This window comes from Pocillopora damicornis, chromosome 8, assembly GCF_964200805.1.
Source record: "Pocillopora damicornis chromosome 8, jaPocDami1.2, whole genome shotgun sequence".
Classification (NCBI taxonomy): Eukaryota; Metazoa; Cnidaria; class Anthozoa; order Scleractinia; family Pocilloporidae; genus Pocillopora; species Pocillopora damicornis.
The window spans coordinates 18,772,405-18,799,639 of NC_142677.1; the positions used below are offsets into that span (position 1 = coordinate 18,772,405).

The window sequence follows — 27,235 nt, forward strand, 5'->3', positions numbered from 1 at the left end:
AAGCTACCAACAAATTAACCATAAAATAAGAATATATCACTGTTACTAGTAAATCACGTGGTGCAACGAGAACTGTCATGGCGGCTGCAGTTGAAGGATTGTCTTACTTTGTGCTGTGCATGGCATGCTTTTACTTTTGGTATTAAACTCTGCAATTTGACCTGATTTTCAAGGGAAAGACGAGAGACACGGGCACTGTATTTGTATCAAATATGTATTGCTACGTAGGTTATTTACCTTCACAAAACTTGTGACAAAATGACATTCATCAAACCTTGACGTCAAATTTGAGCCACCTTACTCAGCAACTTCGAAGAAACGCACGCTGGAGTTGAAAGACAAAGGATATCTAGGGTTATAAGGTGAAAGTGATGTGTTTTGTGGCCTCCAGAGGAGTAGCAAGAGACTCTGAAATTTCTCGAACTTCCTTCGCTCTTTCCACGTGTAAGACTGATCACAGATATAAATATTAACATTTTAAAAATTATTTGTAATTCAAATGAGTTTTCCGACTTTGAAAGGCGAACCGAAAAACGTCGAATGGTACTTCGGTTACTGTCGCACAATAATATAACGAAATGGGAAGGCCAGCAAATGGTTAATTTTGAACTCCGTAAACATCTTTGGGGAGTTGCGGATATTGGTGTAATTGTTGAAACTCGAACTCAGATATATTCGAGGAACTGTTTGAGTTTCTTTGTGTTTCCCTGTTTCCTAGCTCTTGGAAACAAACAAACAAACAAAACAACTTTTTGAACTATTTGTTGTACTATTGAAGAGGAACCTATTGTTATAGATGTGTTTGTTCATCGTATTTATGATGCAATAAATGAAATTTCAATCGTTTGTCTCACGCTCTTAAGTCACCACCAATCTTGCTCAGATCGCCAAATTTCGACTGCTATTTGCTAGTCTTCGTCAAGCGATGTGGCCAAGTGATTATTTCTGTGGCATGATAGTTAGCTACTATTGGTACGTTTTGGTGCGGATTTACCCTTCGCGAAGTTGATTTTATCCTCTTTAAATGACTTAATGATAAACATGATAAAATTATACACGCGTGATCGGCTAAAAACGAGCGCATTTTTCATGTAATACGACTGCAAAGTTCAAGCACGAGTACAAATTACAAATGTCTTGGAAAAACATGAACCTATCTATGTTAAAGTTACTTATGGTCTAGGATTTGGAACTACCTTAGAATAATTTGCCGTGTAACTGTTACTCAACATGCATAAGTCAGATAAGAAAAATTGTAAAAAGACAGTAAAAAACGATTGAACGATAATTGTAATAATAACATAAAAAAGAGAGAAAAATATATGTAGTAGCGAGAAAAAAAAAGAAAAAAAAAAAAGCAACAGAAAAATTACTTTTAGAAAAAATACCACAGTAGCCCAAAAACATAACTGCTCAGAAAAAAAAACAGTAAAAAAAAGACAAGAAGATGATAATAAGGGAAAAAAAAAGAGAAAAGACAGCAAAAACAAAATGCAAATTCCACGGGGAGGAGTTACTCGGCCCCCAAGCCAGTTTGAGAGTTACTCCTTGTCCGCCAGCTCCAAATCATACTCGGGGAGAAGTTATTCGGCCCCCAAGCCAGATTAAGAATAACTCCTATAGCGTGATTCGAACCCGCAACCTCGATGACCTCACTTGCACTCGTTGCGCGCCCACGATTACCAGTCGACCATCTGGAATATGCATCATTAATTAATATAAGTTGTCGGTATGGAGAGTTTTCAAATACCGGGTTGGGGGGGAGGGTGAGGAAGTTTGTCTGACTGAGAGTGCAATGGAGCGTTTCCGGTCAAGAATAAAGGAAATGAATCATTCAAAGAACTGATAGACGCCATCTAAACGTGGAATATTAGCATATGCCGTAATGGCGGACGGCCTCGATTGCCGGGGCTCGTTAAAGACAACGATTCGGACACTTTTCAAAGAAGCCATCAAGAGCGTTCAGTGGCACAATGTTACATGCCAGGTACCACGTATTTTTACCTCTGAGGACGCATACATACATTTCTTTTACTTTATGTTCACAGTTCAGTAGACGCGGCATTTATCAAACTTCCATGCTCAGATTAATCAACAGAGACAAGTCATGTTGGCCGTTGTGCTGAGACTTACAAGGAACATTTTAAATTTCCTTTCCGTCCATTAAACATACCATTTAAAATACATTCATTTTGACACAAAAATTAGATCCTTACAAAGAGGCATAGATATGCTTTGTCAACATTGGCAACACAAAAATCGCACCGAGAGGAGGAGGAGGACATGCCCGACATGCAACTGTCGCTTAACATGCATGAGTTAGATATGGAAAATTGTAAAAACAAAAGAAAAATGAATCAAAAAGGCTATCACAGCTGGAATCTAACTGACTCAAGTAAGCATGAACCGTGTAGACTGTAGACCCTGAGCCTGATAATATTATTCAAAACTTGGTTATCACTATGCTATTTCTAAGTGAAATCCATTTCCCCTCGAATATATTTCTTTTCAAACATAACCCCTGCTATTTCCAACTGTGCCAATATACATAAACTTCCTTTTACTTTAACGTAAGCTTTTACCATACGCTAAAGTCATCAGGGCGGTTTTCCTTCGTTTTCTTCCATTCTTGATCTCGCAGGGGGGTATTAGAGAAAAATTTTTTGAAGGGGAGGAAACACAGGATAGGAACCTTTAGGCAGACTACAACGATGATCTTATTGATGGAGGTGCATTCAGGTAAATTTGATTCATGTAAAAAAAAAATCGAGAATGAAATTTGAATTTTATTCCCCACACAATCGTTGGCACCAAGGTTCATAGATTCTTCGCACTGACCCTCGTCTTAAAACAGAGTCGGAAATGGCTTTGTTGGGAAGACAGAGTGGAATACAATTAACATCATGGGAAGGCCTCAGCACAATTTCCGACAGAGAGTCAAAAGTTGTCTCAGCTGCCATGTGAAACGCTTGCGATTCTATCGTGATTGTATTTAGTCTTGCATTAGTTGATGATTGTTGGAGAGGGTGGCGCGAGTTTTTAAGACAAGTCACCAAGTAAGGTTAAGAAAAACCAGTGCCAGATGAGGTAACTTTCGGGTGGCGCGAGTTTTTAAGACAAGTCACCAAGTAAGGTTAAGAAAAACCAGTGCTAGCTGAGGTAACTTTCGACTCTCTCTTCTTCACGTTAAAGTAACCAATTTTTGTAACGAAGTCTTTCAAACTGAATAAAGCGGCAAGTTTCTAAAGAAATTGTTATGCTGCGTCGGTGAGGGAGAGTAAATTAGCCACAGTAATGAGTTTAAAAGGTGATGTTTCGAGCGTTAGCCCTTCCTCAGAGCGATGACGATGACGTTCTTAGTCTGTCAAACTGTCTAACAATGATTGTGTTCCAGTTCATTTCAAAAGTATTCTTTTAATATTTGCTAAACAACATGATACAGTTATTTCACAACTTGTACGAAGGTCGATTTCTGTTTCTTCCGAATCTTCTTAACCTTTTCTGTCGCGTCGGCAAAAAACGTCTCTTCTCTGGCTTCCATTTCGTTTTGAATGAAACGCAGACCAGCCAAGTTAAAACCAATGGTGTCCTATAAGAAAACAATTAAAATAATGTTTGCCTTTAGAACCACGATGTAGGTCAGGTTAGTGCAAGCCGTTACAGCACCGTGATGGGCGTGAGAAAAAATTTTTGACCATCTGGCCTCTAGTGCTCGCAATCGGTATCTTACAATAAGCCTCGAGATTTAATGTTATGCAGCAAGGCTCCGGAATTGAAACAAAGGTCGTTTAGGTCAATGAGGTTCTTTATTTCAGGGCCCTGGGGGAAGGAGAAATCACAACCTATGTTTAATTTTATTCCAGATGAGTTGAATTCTCGCTGTAAATTAGTATGACAATAATAACCTCAAATTGGTTTTAGCGACCTAATAGTAAATGATTACACATATACCCCGCAAAGCTCGCGAAATTTTACGAGTGACGACGATGACCCAGTTATTTCAAACTTAAGGTGGCGTAACATGGTTTTGTCACCATCTCTCAACATGTTGTGACCGACCATATTTCTGTCTAAAGGTTACTATTACGTCATCCTCGATTATAGCTTTAAGTGGTGACCACTCAAATCCGAGCGCGCTGAGCCCCTTTATTCCTTACTGAATGCATTCTCGAAGACAACATTGTTTTTTTTTTTTTTTTGCATAGTTCTGCGATCTTCTGTACATACGGTTCAGAGCAACTTTATATTATAAAAAACGTTTGGGAGGCTCAGTATATTGAGATCAGAACAATAACCTCGCTTAACGTATGGAGAATTCAGGGTGCAGTCCCTATACGAACTTACCCTCAGACCATGAACTCGTGATTTAGCATGCTGCCGAAGGGAATCAATCACCGGCACAAGAACCTTGTTTGCTACGATCTGGCTATGGTGAATCCTGAGAAAGGAATAGTTCGTCAGTTATCACTTGAACATCATTGAAAATAAGAAAAGACAGTGAAACATTGGACAAAGCGCCACCCGGCGATTGCGGAATCTCCAAATCCAATTTACAGTACGATTAATGGGCTAACAACAACCTTTCGCCATGACTTAGATCCTGGCGCTTTGCTCTACGAGATAGAAAAAGGAATTAACTTACCTCAAAAGAAATGAGAGGCATCTACAGGAAAGCTCGACCTCCCAGCCGTGCTGGATTTGAAAGAGAACAACAACATACATACTCGGTTGAAAGTTTCTTGATGTTGATGGAAATACAGAATGAATTAAATTTAAGCTAAAAACAGTACCAGGGATCCCCCCCCCCTCCCCCCAACTTTAGGGAAACTATAAATACCGTTAGACACATTGTTCCAGGTCAAGTGATCGCGAATTACACTGAACTTTCTCAACACCGGTCGCGCTCACTGGTGCTGCTAAGCAATAAATCACAACCATTGCAAATACTGTTGCTCGGTTTACCTGGAGCCAGTGGTTAAGCAAAGTCAACATATCAGTGGCAACACTGAACGGTAGGACTATCAGAGACTCTTCCAATTCACTGCAAAACCACCAAACAAAAACAAATCAACAAACCGATGATAAAATGTCTCATCTCGACAAGATAAAAATCTCGGAAACCCACCCGTTTTCAACCACTCGCCAACTAGGTGTTATTACACCAAAGTTTTAGACCTGTTTCCAAAAGTCTTTTAACTCTTTTGTTCCTGTTTAATTGAGCTTTCATTCAATCAGTGCACTATGAAACATGAAATTGGATTATTTAACAGACTTTGGACACACAGCGGTGTCCGATGACCAATAAAACGATTAGTTTTTTTCCGATCTGAGAACAAAAACATTTTAACCGTAAGATAGTACTAGAGAGTTTATAATCTTTGTATCCAAGGCTTGGTTTACAAATAGTTACATACCTTGAACGGATCTTCTTCACGACCTCCAGAACATAACGAGCAGGCTGGAGAGAAATTAAGAATAACGGAGGCTTCATAAACGGCAGTAGGAAAACTGGCAACTCCTTTATAAGCTGTCCTTCACGAGTACTGGTTTGAAAACTGTACACTGCAAATCGTTATTCCTTAAGCCTTTACACCCTAACATCAGTTTTCATATTCTCCATACTGTTCTCTAAACATTTCCTTACGTGCTAACAAGGAGAATTTGTTTAACAGTCAAGATCTTCTTGTTGGTGATCATTTCCTTTATTCTCATGACCTTACTGTGTGATTCAGGGATGATACTGTAAGGAGAAATTAGATGCTAGGCACTCTCAAGGGTCACAAGGTTAAGCGCTGCCTCGGACCCAGGTGTACTAAACTCTCCGAGGAAAAAGAGCGCGCAAGGAAGGAAGGGAATTTGCAAAATGTCTTTTTTCTTCCCATAGTCCCTCGGGCTGTATGTGCTTTGGTTCCAATCTCTTAACAGACTTTTCGCAGAAAACTTGCGGTTCTCGTTCCCATGGGTCTCGTGAGATACACAGAGACCCCAACAACGAGCATGACAACAAGTTACCTCAAGTTTTAAGCCTGGTATCCAAATCATGGGCCCATCGCGCCGATCATCCCACATAATGTTCAAGTGATCTGGATCATCTAAGATTAAGGTACGTTTTTAAACACATGTAATAGACTCCTTACCGTAATATTTCCATGCGCAATTAGAATTGGATTGGTAGACACCTGCAAAATGTAAAAGGATCACTCTTACTATTTTTTTTATGGTCGTCTAACAATGTATGAACTAAATCGTAAAAAAGTAGTAATGTCGCTAAAAAATTGTAAGTTACTGCGGCTCTCTTTTTTCACCAAGAGTCTTATCTGTCTCTTGAGCTGTAAAACGCCATAGAAAGAAAATGTTTACCTGTTCACGACCACCACCTTGTTCTCTCATTTTCGCTGTTTCTTCATTATAGAGATCAATAGCCTCCATTAGTCTTTCCGCCTATGAACAAAAAATAAAATTTAACAAGTTTTGTTTCTAGTCTAGAATGCGCCTGCAACCGGCAGATGATTTTGCAACAAAAAAGTGACAAGAATTTGTTTCACAATCAAGAATTTCTTAAGTTGGAGATCATTTTCTTCATTCATGTCCCTCATGTTTGATTCAGAACTCATTCGAAGCCTCTTTTAAATTAGCTGGCAACTAGACTTCGCCATTGTGGCGAATTTTCACTTGCAAATCTTGTTTCCCTCATTCAAAAAAATTTGACTGCCTGCGTCATTTTTCAAGCACTGTGTTCAGATTTTATCCTGTCTTGAAATGCGTTTCTCTGTAGATGGTTTCTTTAACAAATAAAGCTCTTTAACAGAATTCTCTCCAATCAAGTGATAACGTTTAAGTAGAATATCTCACCGCCTTCACAGTCTCTAATGTCTTTTTTCCAGCCTTGACGGCTTCTCCGTCTACCTCTCCAGGAATCTGAAACAAAAAAAACTTGATGAAGGTAACGCAATCGAATACTGAGGAAAGTATACCCGATTTTAACATCACCAGGTTAATTCTGCTCATTATTCGTTGATGAATTTAAACTGCCGAGCGTGAAATTTTGTATCGGCAATGAAACTTGAAGTCTGAGCGGAGAGGCTGGGAGAAGGGGTGTTCGCATCGCAGACGTAACTTGAAAAACTAAATTAAACATTTTTTCCTGTTCGCACCGAGCTGGCTGGCAAGGGAAGAAAGTAAGGTTAAAAACAGACAGACTTTCGTGTCATTCCTCTAATTTCCGATGGTCTCTTACACTTCGCAATCGTTATTCTTAGGTGTCATAGTGTTGGCGAAACGTTTGAGGAGCAGTTACTTAAAACGTACCACTCTCTCAGTGTTCTGCACAAGACTTTCTTCGTATTCTTTCTCTCTCTCCTGAAAAAAGATCAAACAAATAAATAGATGTAAATTGATGTACACCACTTGCTGAGGAAACCAAGCTGTGAGATATCAACAATATGCCGAACCTGTTCTCGTTCCTCTTCTATAAACAATGGTTCATCCGTTCTCTCCCACAGCCGAAGGGATCTGTCGTGAGAACCCGTTGCCTGAAGGACAAAGAAATTTTAACAGAAAATTATCTCACGCTTTTGCACTTTCTTTTAGGTCTTCATTACTGCACGTGTCCTTCCCCTTAACATTTTCGATTGAGTTTAAAAATGCGTTCGGACGAGTCACTAGTTCCCTAGATATCAGCGACAAGGAACAAGAGGGTTTATCCCCCCCCTTTGGGAGCTTGGTTGGACTTGGTTGAGATCGATCCCTAGGCAATTCCTGCGTAGGTAGGCATTACACCAATCGCTCTGACGAAGGGCTAACACTCGAAACGACAGCCTTTTAACTCTTTACAGTGGCCAATTTACGTTTTCAACTCAGTTGTAAACACTAAATTACCTGCTATACTCTCCCACCGACGTAGCACCACAGTTTCTTTAGAAACTTACCTCCTTTATTACACAGATTAGTCTTAAAATATATAGAAAAGGGCGGAGGAGCACAACTGCGCAAGGAACACTGGGATCATAACACTCTCATCAAGTGTCATTAGACAATCGGACACAATCCATTTTGTTACTCACCACATAATCGCCGTCTGGACTCACAGCCACGCACCAGACTTCCGCATGATGGCCCTATGGTAAAATAAACACACATCTTTCAGGACATTTTCAATAACTGCTTCCAATGTATTCACGTTTTAGCCGCTGCCAAGCAATCGAATTACCGTCTAAGCGACCCACACAACACGACCGCACCGTCAGTAATACATGTATACAAACGTAACAGAGAGAAAACGTCAACTTTCTTCGGCGAATTTCCGCTGAAAATGGTAAAAATGAATTCAAAATGTATTAACATCATAGAGAGCTGACGACAACTAAAAATACCGACATCGCGGGAAAACGTGATTAAACGCGTTTGGTTGAAAGGGTAGCACAAGTTTTCTAAACCAATCAACGAGCAAAGGATCTCCAGAAATCATTGTCATAACCTGAAGAGTTGTAATGTGTTCAAACTTATCAGCGTCCCAGTATTTCAAAGTCTTGTCCTTACTGACTGAGAAAAAATAATGAGTCTTGGGGACGAACTGTTGAAAAATTAAAAGACAAACACGGTAAATAAACTGCTCTAATTTTCTTCATTGCAAGTTGCCTACTGAATTGATTAAAAGCTACAAAATGATCACAAACTCGCCTGTCAACGCAGCGTATCATTTTTGGTGGAAACAAAGAAACTTGTTTTATTGAAGTAGAAACTAAAACCTCACTTTCGTGGTAAGCACTGGTAACAATACAGGGCGCAGTATTAGCTCTTTATTTCGAACGCGACTAGTGGTTGATACGCATATTCACTGAATTAGAGCTATCGCTCAGCAAATCACTAGAGTTGAGGAAAAGTCTGTCAACGTACCTGTAAACCCATGATACTGAAAAAAAGAAAAAAAAACGAAAAAAACAAGTGAGTTGAGGTAAACGATAGGACCTAAAATTATGACAAGAAAGACTTTTTCAAAAGGTACTTGTAACCTATGAAAAAAGAGGAACAAAACGGTCTACATAAGAGCGTAGTGGCTCAACGGCGGAGCTCATTACCGAACGGTTCCTACCATCGCTAATTACCCAGCATTCTGTAAAGTCTATCTCACACTTCGCTGGTACCCATTCATACTCCCACCCTGGAGAGAGACACTATGAGTGCACGTCGTCTTGCCCAAGAACATGATTAAAAGACCTGGCGCAGTTAAGACCCGCAAAAATTTTGATCCAGAGTCCAGCCAGCTAACCACAAGGGTAATGCGCTTCAGATTTAGGCGGAATGAAAAACGATAAGCTCATATTAACCCAATTTCCAACTGCGCATTCAAAGAAATCTAACATTGCTTTGCTTTTACTTTGCATCATTCTATGATTTGTCAAAATAAGTAGCGCCACTTTCTCAACCAATCAGATTTTAAACTTCGACCAATCGCGACTAATTCACTCGCGTTTTCTCGCGCTTTAGTCTTTTTGAGTTTCCAATGGTTGCTGGTGATGTTTTTTCTGTATTCTGATTGCCTGTTGAAATAACTGTAATTTAGGTTTACGGCACTAAATCGAAATGCGCTGCAGTCAACAACAAGCAAACAAACCTGTCATCATGTCCAAATATGGACTTGTGACAATCTCCATAATCCAACCCCCAAATCTTAATATTCTTGTCGGCTGATCCTGTGATGATTAAATTGCTATCCTGTTCATAAGAGGAAATAGATAATAAAATTACTTTTATTTGTTAACCTTAATAAACAAACTGAAGTACGAGAAAACAAACGCGTTCAGGTCGTGTCAGACGAGGGCGTGGGTACTGATTACTATAAAAGGTAACACGCACTTTGTAAACCACTCACTGTCTAAAGCAAAGCACAACCAATGCCAGACCGGATGACTTTCGATAATCAATCAAAGACTGTTCTAATAACCGTTTCAGGAGCAAGAATATGGATACTTACTGATGAAATGTCTAAAGCCATAACTGGGAGTTTGTGTCCATACAAAGATAAAAAGAACTGAAAAGGAAAAATAGGAAGGAGTTTTCTAAAATGTAATCTAGACGGTCTGCTATAAATGAAACATGATTTTTGTGGACAAAAAAGGGAAAATTCTATCATCATTTTTTAAATTCCACAATCCACCATGTTTGATAGATCGTGACTCCATCAATTGTTTGGATTTTGAAAGAGAAACAGATCTAGTACCAGTAGGAGTTCATAATCTTAGTTCGTCGATAAAAACAAAAGAAACAAGAAATAAGACATGCTCATTCTCCATAATCTTTAATTTCTGTTTGAGATTGAAATTTTTGCTCGTAAAATTATACAAATCAGTTAATTTCGTCGCCTTTCAAACATGCAAGTAGTACTTTTACAAAAAAGAATCAACACAACAAACCTTTAAAGTATCAGCAAAAAACACTTTAATTGTACAATCTAGAAGACTCACAGCCAGCAATCTTTGATTAGGACTATTGAAGAGGATAAAAAAAGCATTGTGTTGATTGTTTGTACCATATTGCCTTAAAATGTTTCTCACTTTCTCTGCGATGCTTAGGATTTTATGTACTAAATAAAAAAAATAAAGGAAAAAAAGACAAAAATTCAGATACCTTGTAATGCACAGGACTTACATGTATAATTATCCCCACCTCTCCTCAAAGCGCTGCATTTCATTGTTATCACTAAACTACAATTGTACTATACCTTTATTTCATGCAAACTATGAAATATGAATTTTTTTTTAGTCAAAGAGAGGCCCTAAAACCAACGCCTTTTTAACTTTCGCCGAGGCGAAAATTTCACGAATCGGACCTTTTGGCAACCAAACTGTTCCGTGTGGTGATTGAAACAAAACTTTTTATTGTCACCTAGTATTCATATATAAAAGTTAATTTGCGACCAAGTGTAAGTCTGTCACTTAAACAAACTCACTAGTTTGGTCAGTAACCTGTCGGTGAAAAATAAAAACAAACAAACTCTGGCAGCCTCATGCAAAAGGGACATACCTGTATTTGACACATAACACCTCCTCCTTCATTTTCAAGGTCTGCACATGAGTGATGCTCAATCTTTTACTGTTGATTCAACAGAAGGAATTAATTTACTAATAAATATTCTATCAGTGATTAAATTCAATTTATCGAAAAATTTATGTAAAAAAATGTGTCACCTTTAGTTGAGATGTTTAGGTTACTTATAAATAAAGTCATTTCAATAAATTATATGAAATTTTCAAATTTTAAAACTTAAAATCTGCATTCAATAAATACACAATGTAGGTACACATCCATTCCAGCCTAAGGATAATAAAATAATCCTTCTCCTCTAACAAGTCCACAACAAAGAAGTCTGGTCAATTTCAGACTAGAACACTCACAAACAAATAAACATCTTTGTAAAAAAAGCAAACAAGTCATAAAGTTTGAGAATAAACAACATCACAACCCCATAAAAAAAGTTCTATTACAAAGGTATTCCTGTCTGTGATCAACAGAACAAGTCTTGTAACTATACAATGGCACATAGCGACAAACACTTCAAGTTTGTTCTCCTCACCTGACTTGAGAGTGCTCAGCATCTGATACCAGTTCAAATTCCCAAAACTTTACTGTAGAGTCTCCACTACCAGATGCAAAACCACGCTGACAAAATAAATTATAAAATAATCAAGATTAATTCTTGGTCTTAGTTAGGCTAATTGCGTGCTGTAGAAATTTGACGTCTCTGCATAATCAAGATCAATTCATAGCTGTGCTTCAATAATGTGACAACTTCTGGTAAATTACTTGCTTACAAACCTTGTCAGGAGATAAAGATAAGCCCCACACTGGACCATCATGAGCATCTACAGACTCCAGTAATTGACCAGATGATATGTCATAGATCTCTAGCTTCCCTGCCTGTGAAAAAAAAAAAGGAAAAAAGTTTTCTAAGTGATTTTTTTACACTTATTTTAACAATCTTGCACACGATTTGTTACCTACGTTTTCCTGCCATAAATATTCCCAAGCAGCTGGAGCATAAGAGTTTTCTGTAAAATTTTTTTTTCTAGAAAATAAATACATTTTTTTCTTTTCAAACAGTTGCAGTACCTTGGTTCCTATGATGGCGTGCTTGTCTCCTGGCACAAACAATGAGCATAGTGCATACCCTGTGGATACTGTTCTTATTGGTTGACAAGATGATCTGCAATCAAAAATATACAACAGGGTTGCCAAATAAAACAAATTGTTTGTTTTTTGACAAAGGTATTATAATATTATTCACTTAAATCAGTTTATGATAAAAGAAATTACTGTAAATCTCATAATAAATTAGCTTTGAGAAAAAGGAGATTACATCCCAAAGGCAAAGTTAAAACCAAGTTAAAAGTTAAAAAAAACAAGGAATGGATTATACAGGCACTTTTCCCTTTTCCACCATGACAGAAGTTTCTTTGAGACGACATTTTTTTCTATCAGAAAAAAAAAACAGACATTTTACCTGTTCCAAACTTTAATTGACTCTTGAGAGCCTGACAAAAGGCAGGAACCATCAGCATTGAAACAGAGAGTTCTAATTGGGAAAAAATAAACTAAGTTATTTGCCATCATTCCTTTTTTCAAATTGCAAGATGTTCAAAATGTAAAAGATCAATAGCATCTTCTTCTTTTAGCTAGAAACTTTCCTTGCACAGTGTAATGGTCTGATCATCACAGGTATAATGTTGAAAAAGACATGAAAAGTTAAAGTGTAAAAAAATTGATTTATTCTTTAACATCTGCACCCTGTAGGACCAATTGGCCGATACCACCAGCTACACTGTGGGCTATGAAGCGAAATGTCTGAAGCAGAGCAAACTTTAGTGGCACCTTTGTGTGCTAAGTAATACCATCCTGATATTGGAAACACAGTGATACTAACCTGATATCTGATCTGTGACCAGGAAGTGTGACTGATGATACACAAGAGGATTCCACTGGTTTCACAGTAACTGAATGCAACTGGATTGTATTATTTTGAAGCAATAATATGATCTGCAAGGGAATCAAAACAAAACCAACAGATGATAAATGGGCCTTGTGATAAACAAACTGCAAGATTATGTACAGTAGCGCTGTATGTAGCTTACATTTAAAATTGAAATCTTCCAAATAGTTACAAAATATGAAATGAGATCTGAACTAAAACAGAAATACCTTTAAATCATTGGCATTTTCATCATGAAACAAGTCAAAGGATCTGTAATAACAAGTCAGTAGCAAATACATGTATCAAGTTCAGATGGTATTGATATACAAGGAAAATCTAGGATTTTGATTGGCTTAGCCACCATGATGTATTAGCCATTATAACATGGCCGTTCCTAGCTTCAGGTTACTTGGAAATGCATATCTCATGCATATCTCTGTAATTGTAATTGTAATTGTAATCTCTTCAGTTATCAACCACTTCACTTCCAAAGCATGCTTGTGGTTCCATGATAATGAACAAATAATCAAGAAATCTTGTCAACCTTGAAAATTCTCCTCAGTAAATGGAAAAAAATACACTTGATTCTTGTACAAATTGACATACATGTTAGAGTAAAATATATTCTCTTACTTGATCTTTGAACGAAGTTTTAGAGAATGTATTCTTTGAAGTTCATCCTCCACTGTTCTTGTGACTTCAATGTCTGCTTCTGATTTCTAGAGGAGATTATGTATCAAAACAAATCTGTTAGAAATAATTATTAAAGACTAATAAGATTAGTGTAGATAACTAAAAGGTATCACATTACAGTGCATACCAAACATTTTTCATTGTGTTATATACTTTTTGTATCACTAACAGAAAATGCAAAGAAGCTCTGACCTAACTGGTGCTTGAATGATTCACTAACCTGGTCCTCATTTTCTTTTCTTGCTTTCTTTCTAAATGAAGAAAAAAGAAACAAATTTGTTTTTAACACCTTAAATAAAAGTTAAAATCAAAAGAGGGCAACAAATTAATCTCATTTTTTTTAACAGACCTTTGTCTCTTAAGTTTCTTTTGTAGGTGTTTCTGTATTTCTTCATCATTTAACGTTTTAAACAATTCCAACTGTGAATCATTGCCCTTTAAAAAAACCAAACAATGTTTTTCTGTTAGTAGTGAAACAGAGCAGCTAAGTTTCCTTTTTGATACCTTCCAATTAAGAAAGATGTCATTAGTTTCAAAATACTTGCATGACAAAGGAAAGATCCAAGTCTTTCATGGCAATTTGAACATCAGGGTGCAGTCATTAAAAGGGTGCATAACACTATCAGATGGATATAATTATCATTATCCAGTAGGGAAGTGTTCATCAATTCATCCAGTAGGTAGCATTATCTACCCTTGAAACAACCTGGCCCAGGCCTTCAGCAGTCTGACACTTTACCACTGAGCCACCAAGAACTCCATGGTGACTTGGGCCATACACTAGGTTCCTATTTGACAAGCATCCTGCTTACTGCAAGGATCAACATCAGGGCGTGAAATTAATTTTTTTTTTCTGATAGCCACTTGGCTCCTAAATTTTTCAAAGTGGTCGCCCATTCAAAAAAAGTTGGTCACCATTTTTAAAGACAAATAAAACCTTTTTTAACACTGTTAGCATTCTAGATAGACCCTCCAAAATTAAGTTAGGAAAAAGATCTTTAACGTGCTATAAATTGGACACTAGGATGTCCATTTTAATTCACTTTATCTCTAGGTAAGGTTATGATGAAGCATTCTAGTCGCTAATTTGGCGACTAATTTTCAGGATTTGGTTGCCAAAGTGAAAAATTTAGTTGCATTGGCACCTGTATTCACGCCCTGAACATACATGTATGTTGAACATACCATGTGCATAGATGGAGAAAGAACATTTTTTAGTAAATTTCAATGCTCATATCTTTGCAAAATTTAGGATAAACTTTGAACCTACAATCAAATGTCAGTGAGCAAATTTAGCAGGTATATTTTGCACTTACAAGGCACCCAAGGAATGTTTGTGTTGAGTCAGACATAATTGACACCACTCTTTCATGGCTATGACGGAAAATTGAGCCAATCAGTGTACAAGAAAGCTGAGTTCCCTGGCAGGAGAAAAAAACTTATTAGTATAGCTATTTTAAACAAAGCAGAACATCAGTGAAAAGTGTAGCTGACAGGTGTGGAATTTCATAAATTGCTTTCTAGTTAAAAAGTGTCATAACACCACAAGTCATCCATGCTTTCTTCAAAAACAAAAAAAATCTTAATTCTTGAAAAACCACATGAATAGGCAGAACTCAAACTTAAACTTATCAGTCAGATGTTGTTATCATGATTTAACAGTGAATTCTTGTAACTAAATTACAAGGAAATGAGTAACAGCTAGATGGGAGAGCTACAATCAGATCTTGGGAGTTAAAAGGCTAAGAAATTTGATAACCAGATCTTTAAACTGAGTTGTTTCCTAAAAATCCTTTTTCATTCATTGTTGTAGGAAATTACCTCAGTTTGTTTCTCATCTGATTCTTCATCTAATCCTGCCTCTTCAGCATTTCTTTTACCTCTGTTCTTCTTATTACTTTCACTCAGCTGCTCTGTGTCACTCTCACTGTTGCTGTTAATTTTCCAGACTCTAAGTTCACTGTCTGCACACCCAGTTATTAATCTTGTTTCATCATGGGCAACTGTGAAACCCCATACCTACAAGTAGAAGACAACCATGCAACTCTAAATATCTAATCACTATAAAAAGTATCCTCACAGTTTGGAATGGTTCAAAGGGTTTTAAAATAAATGGAAAATTTCTCTTAGATCTGACTTCTAACAAACAGAACATATATTTCAATGTTCCACAAACAGGATTTGATTGAGTGAATGAGAGCCAAACTGACAGAAGACAAGTACAAACAGAAAAATAGATGGACAGACAGAAAGATGGACAGACTGACTGACAGACAGATGGATAGACCATCAGGCTGCCTGACTGGATGACTTTCAGCTGGCTGAGGACTGTCAGACAGAAAGACAGACAAGCCAATGGATTGACTCAATGACTGACAGGAGACAGACAGACAGACAGACAGGTGGACAGACAGAAAGGTAGACAAACAGGAAGGTGGACAGGCAGACAGACCAACAAATGGACAGACAGACTAACTGACAGACAGACAGATGGGTAGACTGACAAGGTGCCTGACTGGATGACTTCCAAGCTGGCAGGACTGTCAGACAGAAAGACAGACAAGCCGATGGATTGACTCAATGATTGTCAGGAGGCAGACAGACAGGTGGACAGACAGACTGACTAACAGACAGACAGATGGGTAAACTGACAGGCTGCCTGACTGGATGACTTGAATGATGGAGTTCATGGAAAAATGAAAAACATTCAAATTACATTGTGAATAACCTCTTACCACTTAATTCAGAAATATTCAGACTAATATTACTCACCTCACTCCGGTGACCAACGAGTGTAAGAAAACAGTGCTGTGTGTCAAGATCCCAAAACTTTACAAAACTATCTTTGGAACTAACAAAAGTAAAACAAGAGAATCAATCTATTTATAATAACTAACCACTTATATAGAGAAGAAACAATTTAAACAAGTTCTGTTGCGAAAGTTATTGAAAATAGTATAATTTTAATATATTAAATGAAGGATGCCAAAGAGTTGTGGTGTTGTAATTGTAAATTCACCCATTCACTCTGACCAGGGTTGCATTTTCTTAGCTCAAGGGGTGCACACTGCTTATTTTCTCCCAGGATATACTGTCTAGAAAATCTGGATAGTGGCCTGAAAAGGGCTCACATCCCATCAAGAAAGAGAAACTGGTTCAGAAATACAACTGGTGGCTTCAGGCCATGGAGACAAAGATGTGCTCTATGAGTTTGTGTGCAAACTTTATGCTCCCCAAGGATATCTCAAACCTGAACCACCCACTTGAGAGGAAAGGTTCAGATGAGACAAATCACTTAATTCAAGTCATCAAAATTGGGCATAAACAACAACAAAGGGTTACCACTTGAAAATTTGTCAACTTTTAAACTCTTTACAGTGGTCAATTTACATTATTAACTTGGTTGATAATGCTAAATTACCCTTTTACTCTCCCACCAACCCAATACCACAGTTTCTTCAGAGACTTACCTCCTTTATTTGCAAACTTTATTATCTACTTCTTTTGACTCTAGTGATGATCTACTGTTTTATGAAATGTAACCTTCAATGAACTGTTGACTTACCTTGTTACCAGAACATTCTGACTTTTCATGAAATAACATTCTGTTATTAGTCCTTTGTGTCCCTTGAAACTGATAATGAACAAGAAAAAATTAGCATCAATAACCAAAAATTACAGACAGTTAGGTATCATTCATGATATTCTAAGATCTATATTAACAAAAATCTAACAAAATTGTATTAATTTGGTTCTCACTTCATTTCACTGAATTTACAGAATAATTCAATCTGTTCCAAAAGCTTTCATCACTTATCTGTACCAGTTTAGATTTCACTCAAAGGCTCAATTAAAACCAAACTGTAAAATCAGCATTAATGACATCTGTAATGAAATCTTTACCGGTAAAGACCAGCTTCATTGACAGTATCCCAAACTATGACATCTGTGTCCTGCATACACAAGGGAAAAATAACAATTAAAAAAAAAAAACATTGGTGTACCAGTAAGAGCAAAATTTATGCAGGGTAACTTAAGAGCCCCAGACTTCTCAAATAAAATAGAAAGAGGGAATAAATTTTGAGCTTGGCCAATAAATGAAGAAAAATGTCACTGACTTTGTCAAGAATGTAGGACAACAAAAAAATCTTAGCCCCTCACAAGAGATAAAACCCCAGACCTATAGATTTATTGCTCCTATGCCCAACCTCTGAGTTACAGACTGAGGAATCTATGATAAGTGAGGCCTTCCCTTGGCTCCCTTGTGACACTTGTTGTGGTGGGTGCTGCTAGGTGTAAAAAATCTAATTAAAAAGAAAGAGGCCAGAGTTCATACTGCATAGAAATGTATGCATTAAACTTGTCAAATGAATCACAGCAACTGGCTAAAATAAAAACTCCAAAACTTCTTAAAACTCCAAACAAAGAGGTAACAAATTGAAGTGGATGAAATAAATGAAAACCACCTATTCCTGGTATGTCAAATTAACCCTTTACACCCTATTATCGTTATGCATTTCCTCTACACTGTTCTCTATACATTTCCAAAGGTGCTAACAAGAAGAATTTGTTTAACAATCAAGAGCTTCTTTAGTTGGTGATCATTTCCTTAATTTTCATGACCTTATTGCGTAAGTCACAACTGATATTGTAAGGAGAAAGACACAGTAGATACAATTTACCCTTGATCCTGAGACGAGTCTTCCTCCTGCATCATCAAACTTCAGTGCAGACACAGCTGACTTGTGACCACTGTTTTTTTTGGAAAAAGGACCAATTGATCATTTAACTTCTAGAATTGATAAAAATGTAACTTCTCCCTAAAACATCCATGCATTATCCAGCAAACAGGTAATGAGGAAACTCAAACTTATTGGGCAGAAGTTGTTATCTTGATCTACAGTTGCATAACACCAAGTTCTCAAAACTAATTCACAAGGAAATGATTAGCAGCTAGACAGGAGAATTAACAATCAGATTTTGGGAGCAAATTGGTTAAAGACTAATATGGAAACTGTTAGAAACAATGTTGTCCTGTACATATACAGTTGATGATAAAGAATGACAGTTCACTTGAGGATAGGCTTGAAAAGACTTTCAGCCTCATTTGTATGAGCACAAATAAGGCCTGTTCCAAACGTCGTGCTACTGCCGTGCCGAACTCAAATGAATTTGGCTCGGCAGTGGCACGACGATAGCACGGCAGCGGTTTCAAACGTCGAACCTAATGCAGTCGCGCCAAATTCAAAAGACAAAACAAACCATCCATCCAGTGGTATCGCCCCATCCAAAATGGCGGAGGGAAACCTTAACGAAGAGTGCGAGAAGTTTGTTTTGTTTAAGACAATTTTAAATGCCAGAAGGCAACGCAGGCGAATGCAACAGTCCATATTGAATACTTTTATTGCAAGGAGGGGATTACTTTTGAAAGTTTTTTCATTTATTCTTCTTCTGGTTTCCCTTGACGAGAGCCAGCAAGTTACTGTATTACGATCGTGCCGGCGTTTCCAAACCCTAACCCTAACCCTAACCCTAAGCAATTTATTGTCACCGTCGGATTCCTCTTCTCTCAAGCTTTCGGGCAAAACGGGTAGATTTGTCTTTTTTTATTAGTGCGCATGCGTAATAGTATGCAAATAATGCAAAATCCGTTAAATTAATTTATGAATTGAGTTCGGCGCGACAGTAGCACAACGTTTGAAACCAAGTCATGCTACTGCCGTGCGGCACGGCAAGGGCTGCCGCGCTAAGTAGTCGTGCCGAACCTAATTCAGCCGTGCCGCGCTTAATGGTTTCAAACGGCGTGCTACTGCCGTGCTTAAATCGAAATTACTATTTCATTTGAGTTCGGCACGGCAGTAGCACGACGTTTGGAACAGGCCTAATTGATATTTACTTCCAAGTTCAATCCACTGGTCAACTGCATTCAATATAAAATTTAAACTTCTATAAGCAACCAACTGAATTGATATATTAGACCTGTCTCAGTCTCTTGTGGGAAGTGGGTGAGCAATTCTCAAAATCATGACTCCAGTCTTGGAAAAATTTTCAGAGTTTGGAAAGATGCCCCCTCAAAAAGTTTGCTACTCAAGAGAAAGGATGATTGTCTTAAATGGAATTCTATACTGAAAACTTCCCTGCATGAGAGATTTCTTTTATCATCAACAATTGCTGAGTTATTGTTACCTGAATGTTACTCGACAAGTATTATCTTGTAACTTCCACAGCCTGACTGATCCATCTTCATAGCTATGAATTCGGAAGTTGAAATTCAATGGTAATAAGATTTTTGTGAAGAGCAATGTGTATAGAAATTGTCATCAGTTTAACCCTTTAAATCCTAACATCAGTAAAGGTATTCTCCATACTGTTCTCTATACATTTCTTAAGGTGCTGACAAGGAGAACTTGTGTAACAATCAACAGCTTCTTTTGCTGCAGATAATTTTCTTTATTCTCGTGACCTTACTGCATGACTCAGGGGTGATATTGTGAGGAGAACTTAGATGCTAGTCACTTGTGAGGGCTAAAAGGTTAATACTTATATCTACAGTTCTATGCCAGATATTATTAATGTGGAGTATCTCTTACCCAACAGCTAAAACTTGTTGATCAGGACTAACTTGTAGAGCTGTGACTTCATGTTTGTCCCCAGCAAGCACAGAAACCTTGACAGTAATATGTAAATCATTACTACACTTATATCAAGAAGACACAGTGTCCTAAAGGTTGGTGAGATATACTTTGGGTCAAGAGGTCTGGGTTCAAGACCTAGCCGGGTCAATGTCTGGTGTTCTTAGAAAAAACAGTCTTTTAGCTTACATTGAAGAAATGTAAAATGGTTTCCGTGTTTACATAGCCTGATGTAAACACATGGGAGATTGGGAGAACACGAGATAAGCGTAGGAAACCATGACACAAAGCAGAGTGGTTTCCAGCTTATCGAGTGTTCTCCCAACCTCCCAAGTGTTTACATCAGGCTATGTAAACACGGAAACCATTTTACATTTCTTTTATAAAATAACTAATGAAAGAGGAACGAAAACCATGTTTACATACGCTCATGCAAAATGGTTTTATGGCCAATCAGAGCGCGTGTACTATTTGAATTATTTTATTATGAGAAATATCAATCATAGTGTGAAGAAAATACAGTATGTTTCAACTTTGCTTAAATCAAAGGTTTCAAGCATTACATATACTGTAGCCCTCCTTCAAAGACTAATGCTCCACAGAACAGCTTTCAAATCTCTATGCATTGGCCAACTTACATTATTCAGTTCATAAAACAGAATTACCGGTATATGGTAATACCCCCACTGATGCTACACCACAGTTTCTTATAAAATAAGAAACTTACGCCTTCTTATAATTTATGGAAAAGTCTAAAGAGAAGAAAAGAGGTCTTCATCACTGAGCTGGTATTAGTTGCTTTATAATTATGAAACGAGAGAAGGTGTAATAAGCCCCCGCAACATTCCCTCTAGCTCCTACCCAGGTTGCCATCCCAGCACAAATTAACATGATGTATACTCCAGAGTGGCGATTGGTAAATACTGCTTGTGTCGTGATCGGGAATACAGCACAATAGCAACAGCCAATAGTTAAGTGTCGTTAAACTGGTTCATTGTCATCAAGGGCTTTTTAAAAATGCTGATGTTTCTGCTTATGGTACTTTTAGCTGGATTAAAACAGACCCCTGAAATGCGCATGATGAAAGATGCATTCATGTGTTCCTATCGAAAGTGACTGCTGTAGTGTGATCAGATCTCACTTCATCTGATTTCCAGTGCGGACGGGAAATTTAAGTTGTAGTTTCTGAGTGAAATCACTCAGTGAAGATGTGCTTGTAGTCCTCGGAGTGTCCCAAATATTACAGTTTTCACTCAAGTCACAGAATTCAAAGAGTGAAGAGTCTAACAGAGATTCCAACCCCATGTGATGGAAAATAGGGAGTAATTATTAGTGCCAAGGCGCGAGCTTCTAGGGGGGTCGGGGCATGCCCCCGGGAAATTTTGCAAATTTAGGTTCTCTCAAGTGCCATTTCCTGAATTTTGACATCATTCCGGCCTGAGTTATAACATACCATAATGCTCTTCGCGAAGAAAGTAAGTATAATATGAGTGTTTCACAGTGACATATCGCCAAAAATTCTAAAGATTAGCAATTTTCCCCTAGTTTTCAGAATTTTATGATAAATCGGGAGAATTTGGTAAAAATCGGGAGAGCGGGAGGCAAGACATCAAATCGGGAGACTCCCGATCAAATCGGGAGGGTTGGAATCTCTGGTCTAATCATAAACACCACAACACACACTCTGAACAGTTCTTTATAATCTAGGTACTTAATCTCTTTTTCCTCCGATTGATATAACATAAAATGTACCCTACCACCCAAATAAAAATAAACTCGCTGTTACCTTTTCTCCTCTTCTAACATCCCAAATTATAACGTTCTCCAACGCCGGACAAACCGCGTATAGAGCGATCTGCTTTCTTGTCGTGTTAATTCTTCTCTTAATAAACACAACTTTCGCTTTCAAGCTGGAAACAACGCCAAAACAGGCAGATTGTACATATCTCAGGTAGGCTTTCGTTAGAACCATTTTGTTTTCAATCGTTCACTACACGTGAGCTGGTAAGGTTAAATATGTTGTGTAAGACTACACATACTTTCCAGGAAAACTTAGGAGCCACCCCTTCTTTATTCAGTTTCGCTCGGCGACTAAGGCAACATGCGCCTTAACTACATAGCAAAAAGGAGTGATGGAGAACCGCTCGAAAACTACCTTCAAAGCTCTATTGAGTCCTCCCTAATCTATCATGCACCCATATCCAATGAAGCCATCTAGAAATTCAAATGAACCGTCCCAAATCAGACGGAATCTTCCGAATTAGACCAATCGGACGTCTTATTTAAGAAGCTTTGACGTGATATTTTCACTTTTTCGCTATCCAATTTCTGTGGTGTTCCTTACAACAAATTTTAATTAATAAAGATTGAAGAGATCGGAAAATTTATTTCATTTCCGAGTCAGTCATTTGGAATCGTGGACACATCTTGCCATGTTAATTAATTCAGTAGTCCTCCTCAGAACTAACAAAGCACGATGGCTAAAAAAGATAACTGCGCAGAACGACGGGAAAAAAAGAAGATGAAAACGATGATGATAAGAAGAAAAAATTGAAATAAAGTAAGAAAACTTTTAGACACAAACTATCTGTGTTCAACCTCAGTTACTTACGGGCGACCGTGACGATTTGAATTGCCATGCAACTGTCACTCAACATGCATAAGTCAGCTATGGAAAATTGTAAAAAGATAAAAAAAATAACTAATAACGACAATTTTAATAATAACGTAAAAAGAGAGAAATATTATATCTAATTTCGAAAAAAATCCAATGAAAAAAAGCAACCGACACCAACCAAAACCTTATTCAATATCACAGTGGCCTAAAGAGAGAACTGCCCAGAAAAAAAAGGAAAAAGGAGGTAAAGATGACAATAATAATATGAAAAAAAGACAAATACAAGAAAAACAAAAAGCAAATTCCACGGGGAGGAGTTACTCGGCCCCCAAGCCAGTTTGAGAGTTACTCCTTGTCCGCCAGCTCCAAATCATACTCGGGGAGAAGTTATTCGGCCCCCAAGCCAGATTAAGAATAACTCCTATAGCGTGATTCGAACCCGCGACCTCGATGACCTCACTTGCACTCGTTGCGCGCCCACGATTACCAGTCGACCATCTGGAATATGCATCATTAATTAATATCGATTGTCGGTATGGAGAGTTTTCAAATACCGGGTTGGGGGGGAGGGTGAGGAACTTTGTCTGACTGAGAATGCAATCGAGCGTTTCCGGTCAAGAATAAAGGAAATGAAGCATACAAAGAACTGGTCGATAAGCGGATATAAACGAGGAATGTTAGCATAATGGCGGACGGCCTCATTTGCAGGGGCTCGTCAAACGAAACGATTTGGAAACTTTTTAAAGAAGCTATGGAGAGTGTGCATTAGCACAATGTTATGCGCCAAGTATCCAACATTTTGCAACTTTCCTATACATTCATTTCTGTTACTTTGTGGTCACTTTTCACTAGACGAGGCATTTATAGAACTTCATTCGTTAATTTAAGCAACAGAGACTTGTAATGTTGGCCGCTGTGCTGAGACTTGCAAAAAACATTTTACATCTCCTTTTCGCTCATGAAACAAAGCATCTAAAAAATATTCATTTTGACACAAAAATTAGATCTCTTTCAAAGAGGCATAGACATGCATTATTCCAAAGCACACACTTTCATAAGTTTCACTAAAATCCGGTCATGCTAAAACGCAGACTGCAAACTGCAGACCGTGCAGACTGGGGAATTATTTGTTACTTAACCTTCAATCCGGTACACGTATGATTTTATATATATTTTCATTTATCATTCATTCTCGCTTACTTTGAGGAGCTTCCATATCTTAATAGCACCGTCCTTTCGAAAAATGTGGGGTGCAAGTGCATGAACACAATGCGAATATAGTTTTGATGGGGCGTCCTTGATATTTTCATCTTTGCACACGTATCTCTAGAGTACTCACTTAATATCAGGTAAAACATAATTTGGAAATCATTTTCGGGGACCCTAAAAAGAAATTATATATTGCCACAAGATATCTTTCTGTCTTTTGGTCGGTATAAAGAAGGAAACTATTTCCCAGGATGAGACGAACAGGTCATGTGATAACGTTTCTTTCTTAGGTCTGACAAATGGACGTAAGGTACATAAAGTGTTAAGTAACTTCGCTGACCAGTTCGCTTTTTGTTCCTGACCCCTCCCCACTTTGTATTTCAGATTAAATAAAACCCTTTTTATTTCCTGGTATGGTTCGATTTAAGCTTGCAACACTTTCTTTACTGTAAAGTTATTTGGGCTGTCTTGTGTAGATCCTGTATGGTAATTATTTGCTTCGTCCACACAGTCCATTCCTTACCTCTAAACCAGTCTCACTGTCCAAATAAAAATAAAGAAAGAGTTAACACAAGTATGTCCACGTAAAATTAAGTCATGTGGTGTCCAAAAAATGGAAACCGTTCCGACGTTACCAAAAGAGTAAGAAAAAGATACTCACACCTTAATCATATGCAAATCTGAGGCTTTTTTTTCTGCTCAGCAAATGTTGTAAAGTCAACGTTAGAATTTCTGTCTACTACCACTGGAAATTACAACATCGAATAAAGTACAACCGAGCTGTCAAAGAAAATGATCACCGAAACTCTTCTCTCAAATCTTATCGAGGTTATTCTCCTGCTATTTCGAAATTAAATCTATTTCCCCTCGAGCATTAAAAACATAACCCCTGCTATTTCCAACTGTCTTCAAATGTACCAATATACATACATTTCTTCTACTTTCTCGTATGCTCAGTAAACTATAGAAAATTCTAAAATAATAGTAAAAAACAAGTAAAGGATAATTATAATAATAACGTAAAAAGAGAGAAAATATTATGTCTAATTTCGAAAAAAATCAAATGAAAAAAAGCAACCGACACTAACCAGAACCGTGTTAGAAAAAGTATCACAGTGGCCCAAAAACATAACTGGAGTCAGAAAAAAAAAGTAGAAAGAAAGATAAATATGACAATAATAATATGAAAAAAAGGACAAGACAGGAAAAACAAAAAGCAAATTCCACGGGGAGGAGTTACTCGGCCCCCAAGCCAGTTTGAGAGTTACTCCTTGTTCGCCAGCTCCAAATCATACTCGGGGAGAAGTTATTCGGCCCCCAAGCCAAATTAAGAATAACTCCTATAGCGTGATTCGAACCTGCGACCTCGATGACCTCTCCTGCACTCGTTGCGCGCCCACGATTACCAGTCGACCATCTGGGATCTCCAAATTATAATAGCATAAACAGTCGGTGTGGAGAGTTTTCAAATACCGGTTGGGGGGGGGGGGGAGGGTGAGGAACTTTGTCTGACTGAGGGTGCATTGGAGCGTTTCCGGTCAAGAATAAAGGAAATGAGTCATACAAAGAACAGACCGATAAACGGATGTAAACGAGGAATATTAGCATATGTCCTAATGGCGGACGGCCTTATTTGCTGGTGCTATTCAAACGCAACGATTCGGAAACTTTTTAAAGAAGCTACCAAGAGTGCGCATTGGCACAATGTTTCACGCCAGGTATCATGCATTTTTGCATCTGAGGACACACTTATTATACACAAATATCTTTTACTTTATGTTCACTTTCACTAGACGCAACATTTAGATAACTTAATTTGTTAGATTAATCAACAGGGACTTGTACTGTTAGCCGCTGTGCTGATAGTTTCCTTCTTAATCATTGGCTGAAGGAAATGGTCTGAAAGAAGCGGAAATTAGCGCTGAAACCGACTTGCCAATCAGTACACGAGATTCAGAGAGAAATCAGTTGTATAATGAACAAGACAAAGTGACCGTCAAGGTCTGGTCTTCAGCGAGTGAAGATGAAGAAACGAAAATGAAAGATTGTAAAAATGAATCAATACAGTGCGTTACAAGCCCAAGAATGTAGGCTTACGTAACAAAGCTTCCGGGGTAAATGACAAGCTGAGGACTGATAATCCGTGGAGAGTTCAGTTGACTGGTCATCAGTACAAAGCTCTTCATTCATTTGGATCACTTGAGAAAGGACGGGAAGAATTTAAAAGACCGTGCAGCACAGCAGTGAGTGGAAGAACTGGGAACATTACCATAGCCGATTTTAATAAATAGCGAGTTCAGTTATTTGATCTGAGTGGAAATATCTGAGCTCGCTAGGAGACAAATGACCTCGCTCTTAGAGAATAGGACAGCCAACATCAGTAGCATTCGCGACGTCTGGTGACGTCACTAAGTCATTCATGAAGAGTCTAGATAAACAAAGGAAATGTTTCTGTTTATTGAAAGTGGCCTCTTTATTCAACACTTCAGGCTGTACCTCGTTAATCCATGGAGTGTCTACGTGTGTCACTAATCCTTCACTCTTAACTCCCAAAATCTGATTGTTAATTCTTCTCTCCAGCTGTTACACATTTCCTTGTAAATAAGTTACGAGGACTCAAAATTGATCAAAATAACAACTTCTACCCGACAAGTTTGAGTACAGATTCTCACTACCTGTTTTCTGGATAATGTGTGCATATTATAAGGAGAAGTTACATGTTCATCACTTCTGGGAGTTAAAAGGTTAAGTACGAGGTAACTCTTCCCGCAACGCAAGAAAAAGATTGCCAATCGCAAAAAATAATACATGTATCCAACTCCAAGAGTGCCTCTCGAGAGACTGAGTCATAAAGAAAAGAAAAAACCCGCAGCGAACGCCCGTTGAGGTCAAAGTATTGGCCAAAATAGGAATGTCTCCGACCTTTTTAAAAGATTGCATGCGCAAATTTGAGACGCATCATTGTAAATTAAACAAAATGCCTTCGATATTCTTTAATACTCCGCGACGATTGTAATTACTTTTAAACCAACGAAAACGTCCACCGACCAATACAAACAAGGCATTATCAACCATATGCGATTTTTTCTATTGGAATCACTACTTAAACAACAAGAG

At 37.9% G+C, this 27,235-nt stretch overlaps 1 protein-coding gene across 1 annotated transcript; it reads right to left on the minus strand.

Moving 5' to 3' along the window:
- Positions 1-3,394: 3,394 nt before the first annotated feature.
- On the minus strand, positions 3,395-22,316 carry LOC113671860 (WD repeat-containing protein 3). The gene is made up of 35 exons (XM_089180496.1): positions 22,079-22,316; positions 20,251-20,327; positions 19,847-19,909; positions 18,343-18,412; positions 17,564-17,613; positions 17,226-17,294; positions 16,433-16,511; positions 15,482-15,679; positions 14,977-15,081; positions 14,010-14,095; positions 13,881-13,911; positions 13,601-13,686; positions 13,195-13,237; positions 12,920-13,032; positions 12,500-12,571; positions 12,109-12,202; positions 11,815-11,916; positions 11,573-11,658; positions 11,023-11,091; positions 10,413-10,485; positions 9,974-10,030; positions 9,614-9,714; positions 8,896-8,911; positions 8,477-8,572; positions 8,064-8,117; positions 7,452-7,532; positions 7,309-7,359; positions 6,853-6,918; positions 6,361-6,441; positions 6,138-6,179; positions 5,415-5,458; positions 4,963-5,041; positions 4,643-4,692; positions 4,345-4,438; positions 3,395-3,589 (listed from the first exon to the last, which is right to left on the minus strand). Exons 1-35 carry the CDS (start codon positions 22,262-22,264, stop codon positions 3,443-3,445), a joined length of 2,811 nt encoding a protein of 936 aa, XP_089036622.1. The 5' UTR covers positions 22,265-22,316; the 3' UTR covers positions 3,395-3,442.
- Positions 22,317-27,235: the final 4,919 nt, after the last annotated feature.